We start from the raw sequence: 24,904 nt of genomic DNA, 5'->3' as shown, positions 1-24,904 counted from the left end.
ATTTCTTGTCGTCAGTCTTTGCTGGTGGGTGAAATGTTTATTTATCCTAGACTACTTTTTCACTAAAGATATCCCACCTTCATGGGTCCTACTCTGACCCTAGGTCTCTTCTCCAAACCCCTTGGATTCCATGGTTGATAAATGACCCTGGGAAAGTTAACCTTTATTTTTCAGTTTTCTCTCTCTCTCTCTCTTTTTTAACCTAGGGATTTTCCTTACTTTCTTGTGAGTTTGGCTATGCATTTAGAAGTATGTTTGTTTCATTTTTATTGGGCATTCCTAACAGGAGGTTTTTCAGAATATTTTGATCGCCTTATTGCTGGAAATGGAAGTTCCTAGGAAGAGTCTTAATGACTGATGGGAAAAGGGGAAGGAGAGACACAATGGCTGAGGTTTGAAACTTTGGTGCTACAAGCACAGGGGTGTGTCTGGATAGGAAACACATTTTAGGGAAAGCAATGGTAAATAAGGTGACAGCTAGAAATGACCATATCCAGAAGGCAGCTGGTGATCTATATGAAGGTTAAGGTGAGGGAGTCCTCCGTACCGAGGGGAAGTGCATGCTGTGAGAATTGGCCAGGTCTCCAGCATCCAGTACCAGTGGATAGAGAAAAGGGGATCAGAACTGAGTCTTCATGAAGACTGGTGAGGCAGGAGAAAGGGAAAAGACAGAAGGTCTGGTCAGAGTGAGTCAGAGGCAGAGAGGTTAAGGAAGATATGGTCTAGGGGTAAAAAGATATGGTCTGGGGGTAAAAATCCATTGGACTGGGGAGTCAGAAAGGAACTGAGTTTTGAGAAAACTGTTCCTTCCAGGAAAGAGAAGGAACCATTTCCCAGAGGTAGGTGAGAGCAGAGGGGGAGAGAGTGGTACTGGTGTGCCCAGCCCATAAACCACCCTGTCATCTGCTTACAGTTCCTGCACTTGGAAGAACGAGAGCTGGGAAGCCCATACACAGGACCTGAAGCCCTAAAGAAAGGCCCTCTGCTCATTAAGAAGGTTGCCACCAACCAGGGCTCCAGAGCCCCACCGCAGGGAGAGGGCCCTGCAGATTTGCCATGCCCTCCAGACCCTGCTTCTGATATCAAGCAAGCCTCCAAAAGTACCACAGCCACCACCAGTGCCACCATTGCTGCCACCAAGCCCTCACTTCAACAGATGGGCCCAGAGCCCAAAGGCAAGGACAGAGCCAGAGGGTTCTGTGCATCCAAGGAGGAGAAGACGAGTGTGTCTACCATCTTCCTGGCTGTCCCAGGCCCCCACTCTCCAGGGCCCATCAAGTCACCCAGAGCCATGAAATGCCCTTCCTCCCTATTCGCACAGCCGCCCAAGAGGCTGGCTCCCAGCATGTCCTCGCTCAACTCCCTGGCCTCTTCCTGCTTTGACCTGACAGATGTCAGCCTCAACACTGAGTACGCACCTCTCTGCTTAATCTTTTCTAAAATGACCTGCATGAAAAATACCTCCCTGGATGGAAAAGTAGATATGAACTTACTTTTCTGTGCAAGTTCTGGTTTTTCACAAAATGGCTTCATAAGAGGCAGCATGGTGAGATAGAAAGAACACAGGCTGGGGGGAGAGAAAGCACGTGTGCACGTGCCAAAAAGTCTCATGTGGCTCTAGCTACACACCAACTATAAAATAGATGTTGGACTTCAGTTGTTAAGGTTCCTTACAACAGAAGCATACCCTGAATTCTAAAGAGTTATTTATACTGGGATGATATGGAAAGCTTAGAATGTGGAATTATATAAGCAGCGGCTGCCATTTATTAAATGTTGACTCTGGGCTTAGCATGTTATTTAATTTAATCTTCACAATAACCCTACAAGATAGAACTTACTATCATAAAGGTCGAACAACTCACCCAAGGTTCCACAAGAAATCATAGTATAAAGGCAGATTCTGCTCCAGGGTTCTTCCTACTGTGCCATGCTTTTCCTACTGTGAAATAGGATAATTTTACATGAATGCTGGATAGAACTGACTTCCAACTAAAAGGAACCTTACTGAGAATTATTTTATTAACTTACATACTTCTTGGGGGGTGGGGAGAGGTCAGCACTTGTAATGGCAAGAGAAATGACAAAGCCTTTCTTTACAGAGACGGGGATCTCAGGCATCAGGGGCTGGGTGAGATTCAGCTCACGGTGCGCTATGTGTGTCTGCAGCACTGTCTCAGCGTGCTAATCAACGGCTGCAGGTAAAGGGATGCTAGGGCCAGGTGAGAGCATCAGGTGACCAAAATCAGAGTGGGGGCACTTGGAGCAGTGGCAGGGGCAGGCAGCCCCAAGGCAGACAAGGTAGACATTTGGAAGGAATGAGGTCTGAAGGCCTGCATGCTGTGCATGCTGTAACAGATCCTCAGTGGTGCTGATGGGCTCCAGAGCCAAGGGCTTTGCTCAGACACAACCACTGCAACCACTGCAAAATTGTCTGGGGTGGTTTGGAGCCAGGACATTTTCTCAAGTGAGAATCTTCAACTTCCTTTAGATGGAATGGTACTTGGCTCTACACCCAACTTTACAAAATGCATGTTTATGAAACCATGCACCTGATATCCTCTGAATTCTGCAGACTTTTGCTTTTTTTGGTCTAGACTGCAGGGCATTTTTATCCTCAAGGCCATCTAAAGCTGTATGGATAGTACAGCTTTCTCTAAATGAGTATTTTCAGTATTTCAAAACCAGAGGCCTTTTTTCTTTAATGTCTTTGAAACCAAATCAGAAACCTGATGCCCTGTACCAGCAGTGGAGCTGATCCCTACGTCCGTGTCTACTTGTTGCCAGAAAGGAGGTGGGCAAGTCGTAAGAAGACCTCAGTGAAGCGGAAGACCCTGGATCCCCTGTTTGATGAGATGTAAGTGGCCCAGGTGGCCTACCTAGAGTGCCTCAGCCGCTCGAGTATTTGCTGAGGACCTCCCGTGTACCTGGCAGCTGCCAGATTCTGGGAAGGGCTGGGGTTGAACAGGACTACACAGTCTATGCTTTCATAAAGCTTCTATACTTTAGTGAGAGAAAAGGACTGCCAGGGAAGTTTAGCAAAACAGCTACCCACTTTTCTTGTCCATAGAGACTAAAGTGCTCCTGATTATGAAATGTTCCATACTCTTTCTCTTTAAATGAAGCCTCTTTGGCAGTAAAAGGATTTGAATCTGGTCAAATATATTTTCTTTCGATCAAAAATAAACGTGCCTTGAACCTAAGGACCTAAAATTTCCTCCAAAGCTCCAGGCTCTTTGGCCTGTCTTCCCACCCGCAACAAAGCACAGGTGGCAGGTAGAACAGATACCCTCCCCTCGCGTGTCCACCCATGTCCTTGGGGACAAACCAGTAGACAGAGTCTAATCACGTTTCTTGCTTTTGATGGGTCTGTGGTGGCAAGTCTTAACCTTAATATTCTAATTCTTGATTTCAAGTTGATCACAAGGTATGGAAGTCAGAATCTCATCATTGCTTCCTTTTGCTGTGGGATCCTAAGAGAAGACATTGCTAGCCAGCCTAGGAAGATACATCTAATAATGTTGGTTTCCTCTTATCTTGGTCAATAACTACTCATTTTAAAAAGAGTTGTACTGAGTCCTTTATGGGCCATGTCTAACGACTAATATATTCCTTCAAAAGCTACCTTTTGAGTTCACCGATACCATGAAAGAGTGGGGGAGAGAGAATATATTCATTCAGTATTTATTGAACACTCTACATACCAGGCACCATCCTATATTCTACAGCCACATAGGTGAAAGATGTTGCCTTCAGAGAGCTCTGACACAATTATAAAAGGATGTCAAAATTGTTATGTGGGAACACAGGAGATTGACTTTTGTGACAAACCTAATCTGTTAGTAATTCTCTCTCAAAATTGTAACAGCAAGATATGCCTGGATTATCTACGAGGCAGACTTGGCAACCTCCATCTTAAACGTAAACCTAGAAGTAAGGAGTTCAGAGGTCTCTTGTTGAGTACATGTTCATACCATATACATTATAATTAAAATCTCTAAAGTTAACGACAAGGAGAGAATCTTAAAAACAGCAAAAGAAAAACAAGTAGTTACATTACAGGGAGCCCCGCTATAAGACCATCAGCAGAAACTTTGCAGGCCAGAATGGAGTGGCACAATAGTCAAAGTGCTCAAAGGAAAACACTTCCAACCAAAAATACTCTACCAGGGAAAGTTATCATTCAGAATTGAAGGAGAGTTTTCCAGACAAGCAAAAGCTAAAGGAGTTCACCATCACTAAACCAGCTTACAAGAGATTTCTTTAAGCTTCTCTTGTTGTTGAGCACAGGCTCTAGGTGTGCGGGCTTAGTAGTTGTGGCGCACGGGCTTTTAGTTGCTCTGCGGCATGTGGGATCTTCCCGGACCAGGGCTCAAACCTGTGTCCCCTGCATTGGCAGGTGGATTCTTAACTACTGCGCCACCAGGGAAGCCCCTAAAATGCATTCACACTTAAGTTACCAACTTAAAATAGACTGTTGGAAGTTGTCATATGTAAGCATAATGGTAAACACAAAGCAAAAACCTATAGTAGGTACACAAATGATAAAGAAAAAGGAATCTAAGCATACCACTAAAGTCATCAAACACAAAGGGAGCAAGCAAGAGAAGAAAAAAGGAACAGAGAGGATCTACAAAACAGCCAGTAAAAAATTAATAAAATAGCAATAAGTACATACCTGTCAATAATTACTTTAAATGTAAATGGACTAATTCTCCAATCAAAAGAGAGTGGCTAAGTGGATTAAAAAAAAAAAAAACAACAAGACCCATCTACATGCTGCCTACAAGAGACTCACTTCAGATTGAAAGATGCACACAGACAGAAAGGGAAGGATGGAAAAAGATATTCCACGCAAATAAAAACTGAAAGAAAGCCAGGGTGTTGCTATACTTATATTAGATAAAACAGACTTTAAAACAAAGACTGTAATAAAAGACAAGGGCATTACATAATGATAAAGGGGTCAATCCAACAAGAGGATATAGTATTTGTAAATATTTATGTACCCAACATAAGAGCACCTAAATACATAAAGCAAATATTCACAGACCTAAAGGGAGACATAGACAGCAATAAAATAATAATAGTAGGGTACTTTAATACCCTACTTTCATCAAAGGATAGATCATCCAGACAAATTCAGTAAGGAAGCATTAGCTGTATATGACATGTTAGACCAGATGAACTTAACAGATATACAAAGAACAGTCCATCCCAAAGCAGCAGAATACACATTCTTCTCAAGTGCACATAGAACATTCTCCAGGATAGATCATATACTAGGCTGCCACAAACAAGTCTTAATAAATTTAAGAAGATTGAAATCATATCAAGAAATCAAGAGAAATCAAAAAATACCTTCAGACTAAGAAAATGGAAATGTAACATAACAAAATTTATGGGATGCAGCAAAAGCAGTTCTAAGAAGGAATTTCATAGCAATAAATGCATATATCATAAACAAGAAAAGTAAGTAAGAAATAAGAAAAATCTCAAATAAACAATCTAACTTTACGCCTCAAGGAATAAGAAAAAGAAGAATAAAGTCCAAAGTCAGCAGAAGGAAGGAAATAAAGTTCAGAATGGAAATAGAAACTAAAAAGACAATAGAAAAAAAAAATCAATGAAACTTAGAGCTGGTTCTTTGAAAAGATAAACAAAATTGATAAACCTTTAGCTAGACTCACCAAGAAAAAAAGAGGACATAAAAGAGGAAAGAGGAACTGTAAAACTGATACCACAGAAATACAAAGGATAAGAGACTACTATGAATAGTTATATGCCAACAAATTAGACAACCTAGAAGAAAAGGATAAATTCCTAGAAAGATACAACCTACCAAGACTGAATAATGAAGAAACAGAAAATCTGAACAGACTGATTACTAGTAAGAAGTTTGAATCAATAATCAAAAATCTCCCAACAAACAGGTCCAGGACCACATGGCTTCACTAGTGAATTCTACCAAATATTCAAAGAAGAATTAACACCAGCCATCCCCAGACTCTTCCAAAATATAGAAAAGGGAACAGTTGCAAAACTCATTTTACAAGACAAGCACTACCCTCAGACAAGGATGCCCACTCTTACCAGGTTTAAACATAGTATTGGAAGTCCTAGCCACAGCAATCAGACAAGGAAAAAAAAAAAGGAATCCAAAGAGAGAAGTAAAACTGTCACTGTTTAAAGATGACATGATGCTTTATAAAGAAAATGCTAAAGATGTCACCAAAAACCTATTAGAACTAATAAATGAATTCAGTAACATTGCAGGATACAAAATTAATATACAGAAATCTGTTGCATTTCTATACACTAACAACAAACTATCTGAGAAATTAAGAAAATCCATTTATAATTGCATCAAAAATAAAATATCTAGGAGTAAATCTAACTGAGGAGGTAAGAGACCTGTACTCTGAAAACTATAAGACGCTGATGAAAGAAATCAAAGACGACACAAACAGATGGAAAGGTATATCATGCTCATGAAATGGAAGAATTAATAATGTTAAACATTATTATTTCTGAGCTGTCTATTCGGTCCCATTGATCTGTCTCTTTTTATGCCAGAACCATACTGTTTTGATTATTATAACTCTGTAATATAGTTTGATGCCTAGAGGCATCAGGGAGCATGATGCCTCCAGCTTTGTTCATCTTTCTCAAGATTACTTTGGCTCTTTGGTGGTGCCATGCAAATTTTAAGACTGTTTGTTCTATTTCTGTGACAAATGCCATTGGAATTTTGATTGCATTGAATCTGTAGATTGCTTTTGTCCACACATGTATAGCTGATTAACTTATGGCAAAGGAGCCAAGAATGTATAATGGGGGAAAGCACAGTCTCTTCAATAAGTGGTGTTAGGAAAATTGGACAGCCACATGCAACAGAATAAAATTCAACCACTATCTTATACTAGACACAAAAATTAACTCAAAATGGACTAAAGACTTGAAAGTAAGAGCTGAAACTCTGAAACTCTTAGAAGTGGACATAGGTGGGTTAAGCTCATTGACATCAGTCTTGGCAACGGTTTTTTGGATTTGACACCAAAACCAAAGACGACTAAAGCAAAAATAAACAAGTGAGACTACATTAAACTAAAAGTCTTCTGAACAGCAAAGGAAACCATCAACAAAATGAAAAGACAACCTACCGAATGGAAGAACATACTTTCAGATAATATATTGGAAAAGTAGTTAATATCCAAAATCTATAAAGAACTCATAGAACTCAATAGCAAAAAAATCAAACAATCTGATTAAAAAATGGGCAGAGGCTCTGAATAGACATTGTTCCAAAGAAGACATACAATTGGTCAGTAGGTATATGAAAAGATGCTCAACATCATTAATCATCAGGGAAATGCAAATCAAAACCACAATGAAATATCACCTCACACCTGTCAGAATGGCTATTATCAAAAAGAAATAACAAGTGTTGGTGAAGATGTGGAGAAAAGGGAACCCTTGGGCACAGCTGGTGGGAACGTAAATTGGGGAAGCTGCTATGGAAAACAACATGGACGTTCCTCAAAAAATCAAAAATAGAACTACCATACAATGCAGCAATTCCATTTCTGGGTATTTATCCAAATAAAACAACACTAATTCAAAATGATATATGTACCCCCATGTTCACTGTGGCATTATTTACAATAGCCAAGACATGGAAACAACCAAATGTCCACTGATGGATTTTTTAAAATGTGGTGTGTGTGTGTGTGTATATATATATATATATATATATATATACACACACACACACACACACCATAGAATATTATTTAGTCGTGAAAAAGAATGAAATCTTGCCATTTGAAACAACATGGATAGACCTTGAGGGCATTATGCTAAGTTAAATAAGGCAGAAAAAGATAATTACTTATGATCTCACTTATATGTGGAATCTAAAAATGCCAAAAACCAACCAAACAACAAAACCCAAGCTTATGGATATAGAGAACATATTGGTGGTTGCCAGAGTTGGCGGTTGGGGTGTGTGTAAAATAGATGACTGGTCAAAAGATACAAATTTCCAGTTATAAAATGAATATTCATGGAGTTATAATGTACAGCATGGTGACTATAGTTAATAATACTGTATTACATACTTGAAAGCAGCTAGGAGAGTGGATCTTGAAAGTTCTCATCACAAGAAAAAAATGTTTTTGTAACTATGTATGGCGATAGATGTTAATTAGACTGATCATTTCACAACATATCCAAATCACATCATTATGGTAAACATGAAACCAATGATGCTATGTCACTTATATCTCAATTTAAAAAATTAAAAGATATTATGGGATTATATTGAATCATGTGTGTCAAACTTTTCAAAAGTGTGAAGCACTATAGAATTTAAAGAATCTTTCACTCAATTAAAAAAATTTGAAGATTTTTTTTTTTTTAAACCAGAAATGTAAGGAGTCCAGAGGCACCTTATGAGTACACAACAAAGCTGTATACTAAGATTCCTCTGCCTTACTCCACAGGCGTAAGTGGGAAAAGACCACTGTTTTCCATGCAATTCCAGCAAACCTAATTATTCAGCATCCTAGCCCTTAGCTGGCACTGTTCAGAGAGAGAAGGGGCAGCCGAAAGAGTGACAACCAGAGTAGAGTCAGAGAAGGAAAGAAGCAAACCCCAAAGCACAATAGTTCAAGGAACTTCTCAGAGAAGCAAACAGCCTCTTGACACTTCCAGGGTTTGTGAATATAACACAGGACAGTGATTATCTATAATAATGATGCACTGAGTATCTGCTGTAAGCCAGTACTGTTCTAGATGCTCTTCTCTATAGTCTATATCTTCTGTTTTAAAGGTAGGCAAATGGATGAAACACTTGAGATTTTCAGTGAAAATGATTAAAATATATAAATCGCATTTCCTGACTTTTTGCTCCTTAAAGATTTGAATTTTTTGTTCCCTTGGATGAAGTAAAGAAGAGGTCACTAGACATCGCAGTGAAAAACAGTAGGCCACTTGGCTCACACAGAAGGAAGGAGCTAGGAAAAGTAAGTACAAAAGGGACTTTTGTCATTCTTTCCCTCCTGGTGGCTAACTGGAGTTCACTGGTGGAACACACCCTTGCAGAAATTCTGATGGGATCATCTGGCTATTAACCAGAACTGACTTCAAGGAAGGTATAGCCTCATTGGGAGGCTTTTTGTTTTGTGTCTTTTTAAAAAATACTCTTGAAACTGAAGTATGTAAGTTAATATAATAAACCCTATTTTAACAAACTTGAATATCCAAGTTCATCGCTACACAAGTATTTGAACTTCTACTATGGTATTAAGTATTGTTTTGATAAATACAGCATTGTGTGAAGCTTGGATCTCGATCTCATTATGTCAAGATTTTTGTGGTGAATGGGATTTTACTTAAAGTTAGAAGTAAAGGAAATATAATCCTCAGGAAGATGCCAAGGAGAGACAAAAAAGAATATTTGTACACTCTGTAGTTGTTGTATTTTAATAAACACCTCTTATACTCATTTTTAAAAGCCCACTTCTGTGAAGTAGGTGATGATATCCCCATTTTTACTACTGAGGAAACTACGGTGTCTTGCTTAAAATTCTGGATCAGTTCATGAGTAAAGGCAAGCTGTTCTCTCTAAAACATTCATAAATAAATTCCTGAGGTACAACTGCAAACAGCAATTCACCTCCTCCCAGGACACTGAGGTCAGTGTCAGTACTGTCCTTCTGGAGAGGTTCCGTATTGAAATCCAAAGGAAAAAGAGCTCCTGCTCAGAACTCAAGGAGGCCCTTTTTATGATCAATTTCATTTATCCCAATATGTTTCCATTTAATGCAGTTTTGGGGAAGGGAACTGATTATTTGTGTTTGTTTAGGTACTGATTGACTTATCAAAAGAAGATCTGAATAAGGGCTTCTCACAGTGGTAAGTGAGCCCTTTCATTTGATCAAATTAAATTTGCTACTCAAGACATTGTCTCAGACAGTTGCCCATATTCTCTCTCCAAAGTTCTTCCCTTTTCAGTACATATCAGCTCCTTTGTTTATAAAGGAGACGTTATCACCTTAAGGCTTTACTGCCTACAGATTTCACTTACCTAAAGGACCTCTGTAAGCTCTAGTCTTAACCCTGGCCAGCCAACTTACAGAGATGAGTTCTGCTGGTCCCACAGAGGCCCAGGTAGGGTAGATTAGGCCACCTGTCCTGATGTTGCCACAGCACACTCTCAATACTAACACAAGTCCAAACTCAACTATCTTACAGGTATGAGCTGACTCCCGATGGCCAGCCCAGAAGTTGATGATGAACAACAACATCTTTATTTTTTAAATGTGTACACATGTATATTTTGTAACTTAAATCAGAACAGCCATTTGAAAAAAATACATACATATACATACACACACACACACACACACACACATTCTTGTGTGCAGTATAACTGCATGACTGGATAGTATTAGGAAGAGGTAAACACATGTAAAAGCAAGAACTACTCTTTCTTGATTGGATTTAATTGTTTAAATCCATAAACAAGCAGCGTATTTGTGCCTAACAAATTATCAGAACCTCAGTGGTGAATTTTCACTGACATAGGACTCGTGTGAATGTATGCACCAAAAGGGTCCTGTCTCAGACACAGAGGGTGAGGGAGGTCTGTTTGTGAAGCAGCTATCAGTATTCCTGGGCAGTGACTGACCAAGGGAGGAGGCTTCTTTTATGGCACTAAAAAGTGATCCACCAAAAAGTGCCAAGAGCTAACTCTATCTAAGCCCTGCTGGCTGCCACCTCTGGTACTTCTCTACCTGGAGGTTCATTCATGTATCTGATTTGGAACTAAAATGTACTTTCCTGATGGCAACAATGTTAGTGATAGTACTCCAGTGTGGGATGGCCTGGGACCAAACTCTAGCATTTGGCATTATTTCCATAGGAAAATGCAAGAAGAGTTTCAAACCCAGGTCTACGTCTGCACTCCCATAGAGCACTGGAGGCTGCTGCCGAGTGTCAGTGCCAGAGAACAAGGGGCTTTCTGTATCTCTCTCAGATAGGTTTGGGAATTCTGCTCCACTCTTCTAAGAGAGGGCTGGTTCACCTAAACAACATGTTAAAAGCAAAATATGTAAATTGTATATTTAAACAAGTGCCTCTTCTGCATTTCAGACTTTATAAAACCACATATTCTTGTCCTTTCTCACGCTCCTAGAGCTGTTGTCGAGTCACATCCTCTTCACTTATCTACGCAGGCAGTACCCCCTGCCATCAGTTTCCTCTCCCTACCACTGCCTTCACTGCCACTTTTCTGAAGAATGGTAACATCTTAAAGTTTTTGTCATTTTACTCTCACTTATAAATTATTATTTCCTGCTTTCTACAAAATTCAAGCCCACTCCTTGTGTTTCAGACCTAACATAATCAGGTCTCCAGTTTTCTGCTACCTTATTCATGTGCAGATGTTCTGTTCCAGAACAGTCCACATATATCCTGTCTACTAATCCTACTTACCTCTTAGAGGCCTATGTCAAACCCACCTCCTCCATATAGCCATCCCACACTGACAGGGCCTCTCCCCCCCCCACCTAGGGCAGCGGTCCCCAACTTTTTTGGCACCAGGGACCGGTTTCGTAGAAGATAATTTTTCCACAGACTGGGACGGGGAAGGGAATGGTTTGGGGATGAGTCAAGCACATTATATTTATTGTGCACTTTATTTCTATTATTATTACACTGTAATATATAATGAAATAATTATACAACTCACCATAATGCAGAATCAGTGGGGCCCTGAGCTTGTTTTCACTTGCCACTCACTGATAGGGTTTTTTGTTGTTGTTGTTGCAAATGTCAGGTTTATTGTATTCATATTTCTAAATGGATGTTTTTAGACCTTGACCAAAATAGAAAGGGCTGGTTTACATTTAATGCTCCACTTTAAAAAGAAATAGTTAGCAGAAGCACAAATCAGATTGCAGTGGGGTGGAGAATACACCATAGCTTTACAAAAATAAGAGAGACTACTCTTATCCTGGCCAAGTATTTAAAAACTCAGTCATTGGTTAGCAGCAGTCCTTAACATTTTTATACCCTCCTCATTATAATTTCCTCACGTTGTAGAAGCTAAGGGTCACTCTGAAGATATTTTTCACAACAGGCAATTCACAGAAGAGAAATCTGAATGCAGGCTACACATGAAAAGATGCCTTGACTGCACTAAGTAATCAGAGAAATGTACATCTAAACAATAGTGAATTACCATTTTATACCCAACTGATAGGGTTTTGATATGAGTCTGAAAGCAACTGATTTATTATGGTCTCTGTGCAGTCAAAGCTCTCTCTAATGATACTCTGTATTTGCAGCCGCTCCCCAGCACTAGCATCACCGCCTCAGCTCCACTCAGATCATCAGGCATTAGATTTTCATAAGGAGCACGCAACCCACATCCCTCGCATGTGCAGTTCACTGTAGGGTTCGCGCTCCTATGAGAATCTAATGCTGCCGCTGATCTGACAGGAGGCGGAGCTCATGTGGTAATGCGAGCGATGGGGAGCAGCTGTAAATACAGATGAAGCTTCGCTCGCTCACCTGCCGCTTACCTCCTGCTGTGCAGCCCAGTTTCTCACATGCCACGGACCAGTATCAGTCCGTGGCCCGGGGGTTGGGGACCCCTGATCTAGGGCATCTACTATCAACACTGTACATTTTTCATTTTAGCAAATCCCTGCCATGTAACATTTAATTTTTAAAAATGTTTATTAAATATCTACTAAGGTCATATGCTAATCAACTACCTGTACTGTGATTGGTATTTAATGTTTCTGTTTACTCTCCAATTGACCTAGAAGCTACTTGAATTGATTTTCGCCCCCATCATCCAAGGCTATGCTAAGTACATGGCCGACGTGTAATAAAATTTGTTTCTGCTGTTTTGAGTGACAAATTCTCATAATAAAATGGGACAAGTGATGCCTGTCCTATCTACCTCACAGTGGCATTGTAATGTTCACTAAACAGACAAGTTGCTTGAAAATGATAAAGTGCCACAGGAGTAGAAGGGAATGTATCATATATCACGTCCTGAATATCAGCAACCCTAAAACAACTACTGAGCAAGATGGCAGACAAAGCAGACAAGTGAAAACCTATCTGTCCTCTTCCAAACACATAGAAAAACCTTGTTAAACCATGAACAACATTTATTTTAAACATGGTTGATTAAAAAGTAACACAGGTAGGGCTTCCCTGGTGGTGCAGTGGTTGGGGGTCCGCCTACCGATGCAGGGGACGCGGGTTTGTGCCCCCGGTCTGGGAAAATCCTACATGCCGCGGAGCGGCTGGGCCCGTGAGCCATGGCCGCTGGGCCTGCGCGTCCGGAGACCGTGCTCCGCAACGGGAGAGGCCACAACAGTGAGAAGCCCGCGTACCGCAAAAAAAAAAAAAAAAAAAAAAAGTAACACAGGTAAAGTTCTGGTGATGATCCAAAGAGAAAATCTACAGCAGGGTATAGGAGTTGAAGGAGGTGTTTTGAAGAGAACCAGAATTTTAGCACACACCAGAGAGAAGGCAAAGCTACTATGTAAGGCACAGGAGCCTGAAAAGTTTTGTCATCAGAAAATGCCTTTGCTGCCAATGAGGACAAGCAGTTGGTTGTCAGCAGTGGGTGGAAACAATCACCTACTCTCTCCTACAGGACCACGGGGTCTGAAGTTACACACAGTTGACTTGGTGTGGAAACCTCCACACCTGGAAACTAATGTGAAAATTGGTTTAGAACCTGCAACCATGTGAAGCCCTGACAGAGGCAACCACAAAACTAGCCCTTAGGGTTGTCATGCCCACCTAGGGCACATGTTGGACCACTGTAGCAGATAATTCCCACTAAAGGGAAGCTCACAGGCAAAAATTATAAAAACAAAAACAATTCTAAAAATATGAAGCACATGGGAATACCAACTGAAAAATGGCCACTAGATGTATTTCAGCAAGAAGGAAAATGTAACATTAAGGCAGAAGTGGCATGTGGGAAACAAAGGAGAGCAAAGAAATCTGTAAAATGTGTTGGTAAACCTACGTAAGTCTTGATTGTTTAAGAAATATAAAGTAAGCAAGCAACCAAAAATGTTTGCAAAAACTGGGTTCAAAAAGCCAGTGGCACTGAAATGCTAGTACTGCCATCTAAGAAGGACCATGAAGCTGGTTCAGAGGAATGTTAAAGTCCTTATTTAAGAAATTAAAGATAGTTTTCTATTTTAAAAATTAATTATAAGTTATGTGGCAGTTACTAGTTTATTACCTTTCAGCTCCAAATCAACCCATCTTTGCCCTGCTTTGATACTAGAGACACCACAGCCTCCTCTCCTTTGCCAGGGGGCTTGAGGTTAGGCTTCCCAAATGAGGGCACTGGAGAGACACTGCAAGGCCAGAGTGGGAAGAAGGGGCCTTTCTTTCTTCTACTGAGGTGCTTTTTTCCTGGCTGTGTGAGGGCCGTCCTCAGTTACCAAAGCACCGCCACAGTTTACTCTTGGCTCACGCCCTTGGGCTTTGCAAACGTAAATACAGCCTTCATGGTTCAGCACCATCCAGCACCCTCTGGCAAGTTTCTTTGCCACAAGTTGGTTGCCTGTTCCTATAGCAGCCAGACCTCTACTCAAAGGTTTAAATCTCAGCCTAGTGGGAAGGCAATTTTTAAGTTTCTAAGTTCCTTCCTTGTTCACTCTCCTTTATCCCTGGGGGTAGTATCTGCTTTCTGAAGTCGCTACTGCATACCCCTTAGAGTCTCCTTTTCTCCCCTTTTAGTAGGTAACTACCATTACTAGTTAGCCATTCTTGTTTTAAATTTTTCCTGTTAGGCTACCTGTGCAATGTAGTTTCTATCTCCTGACCTTGACTAAGTATATATTAAAAATTTTAAGATAACCAATAAAATAGAGTAACAATAGAAAAATCAACAGAGCTGAAATATAAAACTTCCAAATCAGTAGTGAAGAAGAAAAAAAAATAAAGAGAAATTCAATACCCCCCCAAAAAATAGGAAAGAAAAAAGTAGCATAGAAAAATATGATAAATAGAAAATACAAAAGAAGATAGGCAAAAGACTTCTAAATATATTGGTAATCACAATAAACCCACTATTAAAACATGCAAGGGGGTCAAATTCCATGAAAATAAAAAGTACAGCTATATGCTATTTACAAGAGGTTCACTTCAAACACACAGAAGTGTTGAAAATAAAAGGATGAAAAAGATATACTCAAGGGTAGTTTAGATTTGTTTATAGTAATGGTAGCAAACATCATATTTAATGGTGAAACATTAAATGCTTTCCTTTTGAAATCTGGAATAAGAAAGGGCTGCTTGCTATCACCACTTCTACTCAGCCCTGTATTGTGGCATATGTAGTTGGGCAAGAAAAAACAGGTATATCTGACCAAAACTGTTGTTATATACAGATGATATGATCATGAGCATAAAAATCCAAAATAATCTAAAGATATACTGCTAGAGTTAATCAGAGAGTTTCTAGCAAGATTGCTAACTGCAAAGTTAATATTTAAAACTCAACTGTAGTTCTCTGTTCCTGAAATAGTTGGAAAATGAAATTTTAAAAAGATAATTTATAAATGTATAAAAGATCAAATACTATGAATACATCCAACAATAATCCCTACAGGAAAATTATGAAACTTTATTAGAAATGTTAAAGGGAATCTAACCAGATGGAGAGCTATGCTGTATTTGGAGTTTGAAGACCCAACATTACAGATGCTGATTTTCCTCACTGATCCTATCTTTAATGAAAAAAAAACTCAGTATGTAGTGTGTGTGCGTGTGTGTGTGTAACTTGATAATCTGATTCAACACACATGGAAACATAAAGGGTGGGAGGCCATCAACTGGATACCAAAGTTTATTTTAAAGTTAAAATAATGAAAACAGTGGGGTACTAGTGCAGGGAGCGACAACTGGACCAAAAGAATAGAAAAGAGAGTCCAGTAACAGACCCATTCACACACAGATATTCAATTCATGACAGAGGTAGCACTATGAGCAGAGGAGAAATAGATTTTTCAATAAATGGTGCTGAGATAACTGGGTATCTATGATGGAAAATGTAAAAATGGTCCTTTACTTATACCACATTTAAAAAATCAAACAACTGCAGGTATATTAGACTAAGTGTGAAAGGCAAAAGTGTACAGCTATAAGATAAGAGAATAACTTTACACTTGTGACTAGAGAAAGGTTTCATAAGACACTTAGAGCACTAACTATAAATCTCTACATCTTTAACTATACTCTCTATATTAAAATTAAGTTTGTCAGTTCATAAAAAGAAACTAGAGGAAAATGGAAAGAGGACATAGAATGGAAGAAGACATTTGCAACACATATAACTGTCAAATGGCTCATGTCCAGAATATATAAATAACTCTTACAAGTCAGTAGGAAAAGACCGTCTGTCCAATAGAAAAGTGAACCAAAGATACATACAAGCACTTCAAAAAATAAATACAAATGGCCAATAAACAAAGGAAAAGATGTTTAACTTCATTAGTAATCAGGAAAATAAACATTAAAACCACACTAAGAGCTCTATACACTATACTGGCAAAAATAAAAAATCTGACTTACCCAAAATTGGTCCAGATATGGAAAAATGGGAACTCTCATACATTAATGGTGGGAGTATAAATTGGTACAACCACTTTGGAAAAGAGTTTGGCATTTTCTTCTAAAGTTGAAATATACATTCTCCATCAAAGTTGCACACTATACAACCCCAGAGGCTCCATTCACATGGTTAGATGTGTTTTACTCTAGGACCCAGCAATTTTATTTCTTGGATATTGCTTCTAGAAAACCTGCACACAAGCAAACGAGGATGCACATACAAGAATGTTCACAGCAGTAGCTCACAACAGCCAAGAACTAGAAACAACCTAAATGCCAATCTCTAGTAGAACAGACAAATGGATTATGGAACATTCATAGAGGAATACTAGACACCAATGAAAACAAATGACCTAGACCTACACACAACAACATAGATGAACAGTACAAACAATGTTGAACAAAAGAAGAATTAAAAAGAACATATACAATATGATTCCATTTTTATAAAGTTCAAAAATAGGCAAAACTAAACTATCTTGGTTTAGGCATACACACAAAACTGGCAAAACTATTTAAAAAAACAAGTAAGTGATTAACATAAGTCAGTCTAATGGGGGAAGACACATATGGTATGTGGGGGAGGCCTTTTGGAGTGCTGGTGAATGTTCTGTTTCTTGATTGTTGCATGGGTGTTCACTTTATAATCATTCATTATACTTGACATTTATGGTTTTTATCATACTTAGCATATATGTTATATTTATAACACACAAAAAAGATTAGTGAAATAGGACTTCCCTGGTGGCACAGTGGTTAAGAATCCTCCTGCCAATGCAGGGGACACGGGTTTGAGCCCTGGTCTGGGAGGATCCCACATGCCGCAGAGCAACTATACATGTATGTCAACTATACATCAATAAAACTGTAAATAATCAAGAGCTAAACAATGGTTGCAGTACTTATATTTTAAATAATTAAAACTGGATAAAAGTTGACCTGATAGAGAGGGCCTAATGTTCTTCCTACTAGCAGCACTGTCCCTTCTCAGTGGCCCTCCAAAAAAACTCCTAGGCCTCTGAGGAAGAGTTTGAAAACCTCTGTTTTAAACTAAGAGTTAACCACAGGCTCTTAAACTAGCTGACAAAATTTAGATTAACATAATTTTAAAATTATATTTCTTCCATGCAAATCAAAACTATAATGAGGTACCACCTCACACCAGTCAGAATGGCCATCATTAAAAAGTCTACAGGGCTTCCCTGGTGGCGCAGTGGCTGAGAGTCTGCCTGCCAATGCAGGGGACGCGGGTTCGTGTCCCAGTCCAGGAAGATCCCGCATGCCGCGGAGCGGCTGGGTCCATGAGCCATGGCCACTGAGCCTACGCGTCTGGAGCCTGTGCTCCACAACAGGAGAGGCCACATCAGTGAGAGGCCCGTGTACCACAAAAAAAAAGTCTACAAATAACATGCTGGAGAGGGTGTGGAGAAAAGGGAACCCTCCTACACCGTTGGTGGGAATGTAAATTGGTGCAGCCACTATGGAGAACAGTATGGAGATTCCTTAAAAAACTAAAATTTTGCCATATGATCCAGCAATCCCACTCCTAGGCATATATACAGAGAAAATGATAATTCTAAAAGATACATGCACCCCAATGTTCATAGCAGCACTATCTACAATAGCCAAGACATGGAAGCAACCTAAACGTCCACTGACAGATGAATGGGTAAAGAAGATGTTACATACACACATACACACACACACACACACACACACACACACACACACACAAAATGGAATACTACTCAGCCATAAAAAGAATGAAATAATGCCATTTGCAGCAACATGGATAGACTTAGAGATTATCATATTAAATGAAGTAAGTCAGACAAAGATAAATATGACATCACTTATATGTGGAATCTAAAATATGACACAAATGAACTTATTAATGAACAGACTCATAGACATAGAAAACAAACTTACAGTTACCAGAGGGGAAAGGGGGTAGGGGAGGGATAAGTTAAGAGTTTGAGATTAGCAGATACAAACTACTATATATAAAATAGATAAACAACAAGGTCTTACTGTATTGCACAAGGAACTATATTCAATGTCATATAATAAACCATAATGGAAAAGAATATGAAAAAGAATATGTGTGTGTATATGTGTATATATATATATACACACACATATATATATCTATAACTGAATCCTTTTGCTGTACACCAGAAACTAACAAAACATTGTAAATTAACTATACTTCTATTAATTTTTAACTATACTTGACATTTACTCTCTGCATTCCACTATGCTGCTTCCTGGAAATTCTTTCCAATATTCTACATGGCAATGAACAAGAATAACTGAGAAGTCCCCCAGGCCCGTTACTTATAAAAGTGGGGGGCTTCCCTGGTGGCGCAGTGGTTGAGAGTTCGCCTGCCGATGCAGGGGACACGGGTTCGTGCCCCGGTCCGGGAAGATCCCACATGCCGCGGAGCGGCTGGGCCCGTGAGCCATGGCCACTGAGCCTGCGCGTCCGGAGCCCGTGCTCCGCAATGGGAGGAGAGGCCGCAACAGTGAGAGGCCCGCGTACCTCAAAAAAAAAAAAAAAGTGGGGGTAGGGGGTGAGGGAGCAGTAACCAAAAGTGGCCCGTACTCAGGGATGTGAAGCCAAACACCTGTCCTTTTAAGAAAATCAGAATGAATATGGAGAACAGAGGGTAAGTACAAAGCATCAAGAAAGCTACTCTTATGTAAAACGCAGCAAAGGTGAACCAGGAAGGGTGCCCAAGGAAGGCTCAGACTAGTAAGAGAATACGACTCATTATTGGTGAGGAATACAAGTAAGTCACTGAGAACATTTACGTTTGGAAATTCATTACAAAAATTTTATTTAAGATTTCATGCCCTTATAAAAAGTACATCACATCAAGATAGCAAAAAGGACACTTTATGAGAGACTCACATCCACTCATCTATTTTACCTCATAATTCATTTCCTACCCTAACACGATAAAAACTTTTTTCCTTCTTCCTTTTGTTCCTTCTGCTCTGAAAGGGCAAGTGTCATGAGGGATATCTTAATAGAATGTGCCATTTCCTTGCCAGGAAAGCAACAGCTTCCTGCTGGCTGGACTAAAGAGAGCCACTGGCATTCCTTGTTCCCAGGCCAAAAAACTCTGAACTTAATTAAATGCAACGTTTCTATTACTTGCACTCTCTCCCTGAGTTTCTCTCTTACACACTGTACTTTAAAACAATCTTACATTTTAAGCACTCAAGAATTGCTTAAGAAATGATTAAAGGATCTAAAGTTAATTTAGTAATTAAACTTAGCAATGTTTTCTATAAAAGAATCTCAAAGTCAATAAAAATTATATGGATGGAGAAGGACCCAACAGAAAGAAGGGGGTGAATTCTGAGAGTATATACATTTTATAACCCTTGTCTCAGAGTAAGATCAATCCTACAAAATATTTAGAATGTTAAGAATGCAATTTACACAGTAAAAATGATTTGTTTTCAGGATGAAAGTATTTTTAATTTCCTTACTGCAGGTACAATGGCATCCAAGTCATCAATTTCTGTAATAGAAAAACAACAATAATAAAAGAATAGCTTTATCCACTGTTAGGCTGAGATGAAATGAGAATCTCTATTCAGAGGCAAACTTCAGACACAAAGGCAACGTCACTAGTGCTTTCATGCACATGAAACTTTTCTCCAATAGTGGTGATGAGTGTATCATTGATTCAGACACAGATGCTTCACAGGGCAAAAAAAGGGTAAAAGCTACCACACACCTACAAAAGCACCCTCTGACTCTGATATTAATCTCATTAGCAGTGTGCTCTTATTAACAGATCCTACTAGCAACATTTATGATATTATGTTACTGCGTCTTTAACTACATGGGTGAGCCTACATGGTGAAATCCCCAGTAGAGGCACTCTCTCTCATGGGCCCCCATCTAAGGACTTAGGGATTTCTTCTCTTGGAACACAGTCCTGTCCTAAATCTATGATAAAGATTTCTCATTAGTAGGATGGCTCTTAGGTCTACCTTTTAGGATGAAGCCTATCTACCTAATAAAAGGTGTGAGGTGTCTCAGAGTAAAATCTCAGATGCAATGTATTATAGAGCTTAGCCTGGTCCAGCCTACAAGATAGTTCAGGTTCTTCTCTGCCAGATTCTTTCCGAATTTGACTTCTCTTCCTAAGACTATCTTCTTCCAACCAGCCTAAGTTAGAATTCACCATCTGGAAGCTCCTAGCCACTAAGGAAGGTCCTTTCTCTGATTATGTAGACTCCAGCCCTACTTAAGGTAAGCCCCAGTGGCAGGTTCTCTAAATTCTCACCACTTTTTTCTAGATTATTCTGCTAGTTCACTGTTCATAAACTCACTTCCTTTACATAAAACATGATTCCTTGGATTCCCATCTCTCTCCCTCCATGTTTAGCTGGATTCTGATTGTTCTTCCTTTAGCCAAAACACATGACCCATGCTGTTTAAGCTCCTGACTTCAGTCAGAATCCTTATCTGAATCCACTTATCAAAATATAGGAAAGGAAAAAAATATGAGCAAATCTACAGCAGAGAATTTGGTTCACATCTTACATTGTGGTAAGGTACAAAGGTCAAGTTATTCCCTGATCCGCATTCTAAAATCACACCTGTTGAATTGAAGCAAATGATCCTACATGAACCATGCTGAGTATCCTATCTGAGGGGAAGTTTCTATAGAAGGATTCTGAAATAAGTGTTGCTAGCACACCTATTAAAATGTTTATTAATGACAAGAAACTCATTGTTTAATTGCTACGTCAAAGCAAGTAAAATCATATTATTGCAGGAAACAAGGCTCTTTGAGATACAAGGCAACACATTTATACAATTCCACATCTCAAGTTAAACTTTCAAATTACATTTTCCCAAACAACAACAAAAGAAACAAAAACAAAAAAACACTTTCAATTTCAAATGAGCTATATGGAAAAAAAAAGAATTCATTAATAAATATATCACTTTAACCTTTTTAAAAAGTGAGGTTTTTTTTGGCCACGCTGCACAGCTTGCAGGATTTTAGTTCCCCTGCCAGGGATTGAACTTGCACCCTCGGCAGTGAAAGCCCAGGGTCCTAATGACCACTGGACCGCCAGGGAATTCCCTAAACAGTGTTCTTAACAGTAAGATAAATTATTTTTATAGCCACATATAATCACACTTAAAGAGAACTGGGTCTCTATTTTGCCTATGATTCCTAAGCTAATTACATTTTTTTCCCTTTAAGAGATATTACTACTGATGAATCCCTCAATCTGACCAAGAGTGTAAAATGTAACTCTTCCCTTCAACAGATTTATAAATTTATCTCCTTTCTACAGATGTTTACTTTATATTACTTCTCATCACCTTAGAAGGAAATTTAATTTGTATATCTAAAAAACACAGTAAGTAGGAACTATCTTTAAAAAAAAAAAGAGAGAAGAAAAAGAAGGAGAAGGAGGAAGAAGAAAAAAGAAGACACCTTCCAAGATCATAAATTCTGAGGACATTTCTCATTAGCCAATGACAGAGTCAAGGTTACACTGGGCCTAGCCAGAGTAATGTCATTTCTCATTTTAAGGTCCTAAAACAAAGGCAGCCCCCAGCTCCTTAAAGGATATATGTTTCTCTGTTCTGCAGACTAATCCCAACCAACTTTAACTGCAAGTTAGAAGTTTGTTTCCAGAACTGTTAGTGGTTTCCAGACACTTTCTACAACTCTGGGTAAAAACACTAATACAGTGACTAAGGGGCACTGTTTCCTCAAACCCCCTGACATCTTGAGACTCAAAATTTAACCACCAACAACAAAGATCTTACCTAAGATTTCAAGTAGGTCATTAGTAAATGCCTGAAATGCTGGGAAAAATTCCTCATGTTCTTCCAATTTGTTGATAATGCTTTAAAAAAAAATGCAGTTTACACTGAATTTCCAATTTGCATCTCACTGGACATAGAACATTTCAAAATGGAAAGAAATTGTCCTGCTAATTTAAATATAAGTTTAATGATCATTTACTGCAATCCATTCTTTTTCAGCTCTTTGTTCATCTAGTAACACTTTTCTAAAACAAATCTATTGCCAGTGTGATCATCTGTCCTACAGTTAAATCTATATAACTTCCTAATATAGGAATTTTCTACTTAGCTTGAGGAGTCTTAAGAGACCACGCTTTTATAACGTTTTCTAAAAAGAACTGGCTTTTATATCCTGTATTCTATTAAACATTAAGAATAAGTATCAGTAATCAGTAAAACTGTGGGAAGGAGAAAAAGACCAACAGTGAGACATCCATTCCTTTTAAAAGCATTAAGTATCAGAAAACTCAAGGGTCAGGTAAGGGTTCTTGGAAAACTTGCAGAACATATGTTGAAGTATAAAATCTGGGGAAGGAGGGAGGAAGAGTATAGCTATAACATTTTGATATTTTAAAAAAACATTAGGTTTTATGTCAGAGATGCCTAGCTTTTTAAAAAAATCCTTAACATCTTCTTATCAAATAATACACATACTCTTAGTGATTATTTAGTGATCAGTGATTGATGGTAATGTACTAAAAATTGGACTTATACATTCTGAATTCACATAAAGTTGCTAATAAAGTATGAATTTCTCCATATATAATTTGGAAACAAGCTTATAGCAATAATGCTGGAGTCCTGACCCACCCTATGTAAACCTATAGGCCCTAGAGTCTACTTTTATCTTGAAAATACTTGACATTCTCTCCATCCCTAAGGTGTGAGATTATTTTAGATTGTCAAGTTATTTTAAAAAATGCTATTCCAAACAGGAAAGGTAAATAACTTATGAAGTTTTGGAAGTCTTTAATTTTACCACTTGCAAACATTCTGGATGGTACTTTGCAACCTTTTCAAAATAAATACCTTTGGAGGTCTTCAGGTCCCAATACCTGCATGACCTGTTCATTCACATCTTCATTGACCAGCCTACACAATTTTCCAACTGTGCTCACCAGCACACACAATGAGGATGAACTATCTGCAAAAGAGAGATAAGAGGACAGGATATTTTAAAAGAGAGTTTTCAAAGTCATTAAATCAAACACTGTATGCTTCAGTTAGCCTTGATTTTTTAACTACTTTTTGTTGATTTATTAAAAATAATTCTTAAATGGGGGGCCAAAAAAACAAAGGGTCATCACCTAGTTCTAAGAGTTCCTGGAGGTTTCTCACAGCATTGTTCACTTCTCCAAGCCTAGTATAAACCTCATTCATTCGGGGATAGACTCCAGTTAAAGAAGGCACATCAAATAATTTTTGGAAGTGAGAAACAATAGCTCGCAAAATTTGAAAGTCTGGCATATTGCTGTCCTGCCCAAAAGAGAGGAAGAAAAAGATAGTTTCCATCTTAAAATTATTCCAAATCTTTAATAAAAACTTTCAAAAGAGAAATAAAGTTCTAGTAGAATATCTATATCCATATCATTATTAGTTTCTAAGATAAAGAGTACATTAAAATGTGAACATTTATGTAAGTATTAGGTAGTATTACCTTTTCCTTATTTTCCACTTCTTCTAACATGGTATCTACTATAAACAACAGATCTTCAACTTTGACACCTTCATTTTCATCCTGCTTCTTTAAATTATGCCAAGGCACCAGTTCTGCAGATAGTATTTTCAAGGACTTATACAAATCCTTTACGAAAGAAACAATATGCTATTACTGATTTTTTAAGTTTTCATAATAATGCTAATAAAATATAATTATCCAAGCAGGTTTAATATATATATCAACCATCATCATTATTTTTTTAAAAAATACCATTACCAGTTTAGAAAAAGTCTGTTAAATTAGTTTTCTCCAGGCCTTACATATATATATATTGATTATCTGGAATCTGGATGTTTAAAGTAATTATGTTATTTATTAGTAGCATATGTCATTCAAGTAATTATTTTGAAATATTGATGAATAAAAAATAAGCTTGTCCTTAATATTTTGCCCTTGATTTTTTAAATAAGATATACTGAGATGTAATTCACATACCATAAAATTCATCCTCTTTAAATGTGCAATTCAGTAGTTTTGACTTATTTACAGAGATGTGCAATCATCACCATTATCCAACTCTAGAACATTTTCATGACTCCAAAAAGAAATCCTGTATCCATTTACAGTCATTCCCCATTCTCTCCTGCTCTCAGCCCTTGGGTAACTACTAATCTACTTTCTGTTTCTATGGATTTGCCTATTCTGAGCATTTCATTAAAAAAAAT

At 38.4% G+C, this 24,904-nt stretch overlaps 2 protein-coding genes across 17 annotated transcripts in view; one reads left to right on the top strand and one right to left on the bottom strand.

Moving 5' to 3' along the window:
- Positions 1-12,782, top strand: part of ESYT3 (extended synaptotagmin 3) — a 52,914-nt gene extending 40,132 nt beyond the window's left edge. For 6 of the 8 annotated variants that reach the window (XM_089911094.1, XM_022582592.3, XM_089911092.1 and 3 more), the window contains 4 exons: positions 914-1,410; positions 2,103-2,201; positions 2,726-2,857; positions 8,921-9,509. In XM_089911094.1, the coding sequence (XP_089767220.1) occupies positions 914-1,410; positions 2,103-2,201; positions 2,726-2,857; positions 8,921-9,134 (942 nt within the window). In that variant the 3' untranslated portion in view covers positions 9,135-9,509. Of the gene's footprint in view, positions 1-913; positions 1,411-2,102; positions 2,202-2,725; positions 2,858-8,920; positions 9,510-9,868; positions 9,919-10,257 lie in introns of those variants that run through there. The other 2 variants (XM_022582591.3, XM_089911093.1) reach the window with 2 other exon arrangements.
- The window catches only part of CEP70 (centrosomal protein 70), a 91,729-nt gene continuing 74,546 nt past the window's right edge, over positions 7,722-24,904 (bottom strand). For 7 of the 9 annotated variants that reach the window (XM_022582595.3, XM_022582597.3, XM_030761525.2 and 4 more), the window contains 5 exons: positions 24,177-24,323; positions 23,827-23,995; positions 23,549-23,663; positions 22,481-22,560; positions 7,722-20,198 (listed from right to left, as the gene is read on the bottom strand). In XM_022582595.3, the coding sequence (XP_022438303.1) occupies positions 20,137-20,198; positions 22,481-22,560; positions 23,549-23,663; positions 23,827-23,995; positions 24,177-24,323 (573 nt within the window). In that variant the 3' untranslated portion in view covers positions 7,722-20,136. Of the gene's footprint in view, positions 23,664-23,826; positions 23,996-24,176; positions 24,324-24,904 lie in introns of all 9 variants that reach the window. The other 2 variants (XM_089911101.1, XM_089911100.1) reach the window with 2 other exon arrangements.

The sequence above is a fragment of the Delphinapterus leucas genome, chromosome 4 (assembly GCF_059928025.1).
Source record: "Delphinapterus leucas isolate spDelLeu-1000000601 "Yukka" chromosome 4, BTC_Dleu_Yukka2, whole genome shotgun sequence".
Lineage (NCBI taxonomy): Eukaryota > Metazoa > Chordata > Mammalia > Artiodactyla > Monodontidae > Delphinapterus > Delphinapterus leucas.
The sequence above is the reverse complement of the archived record's forward strand: the minus strand, read 5'-3'. Positions and strand labels throughout refer to the sequence as shown.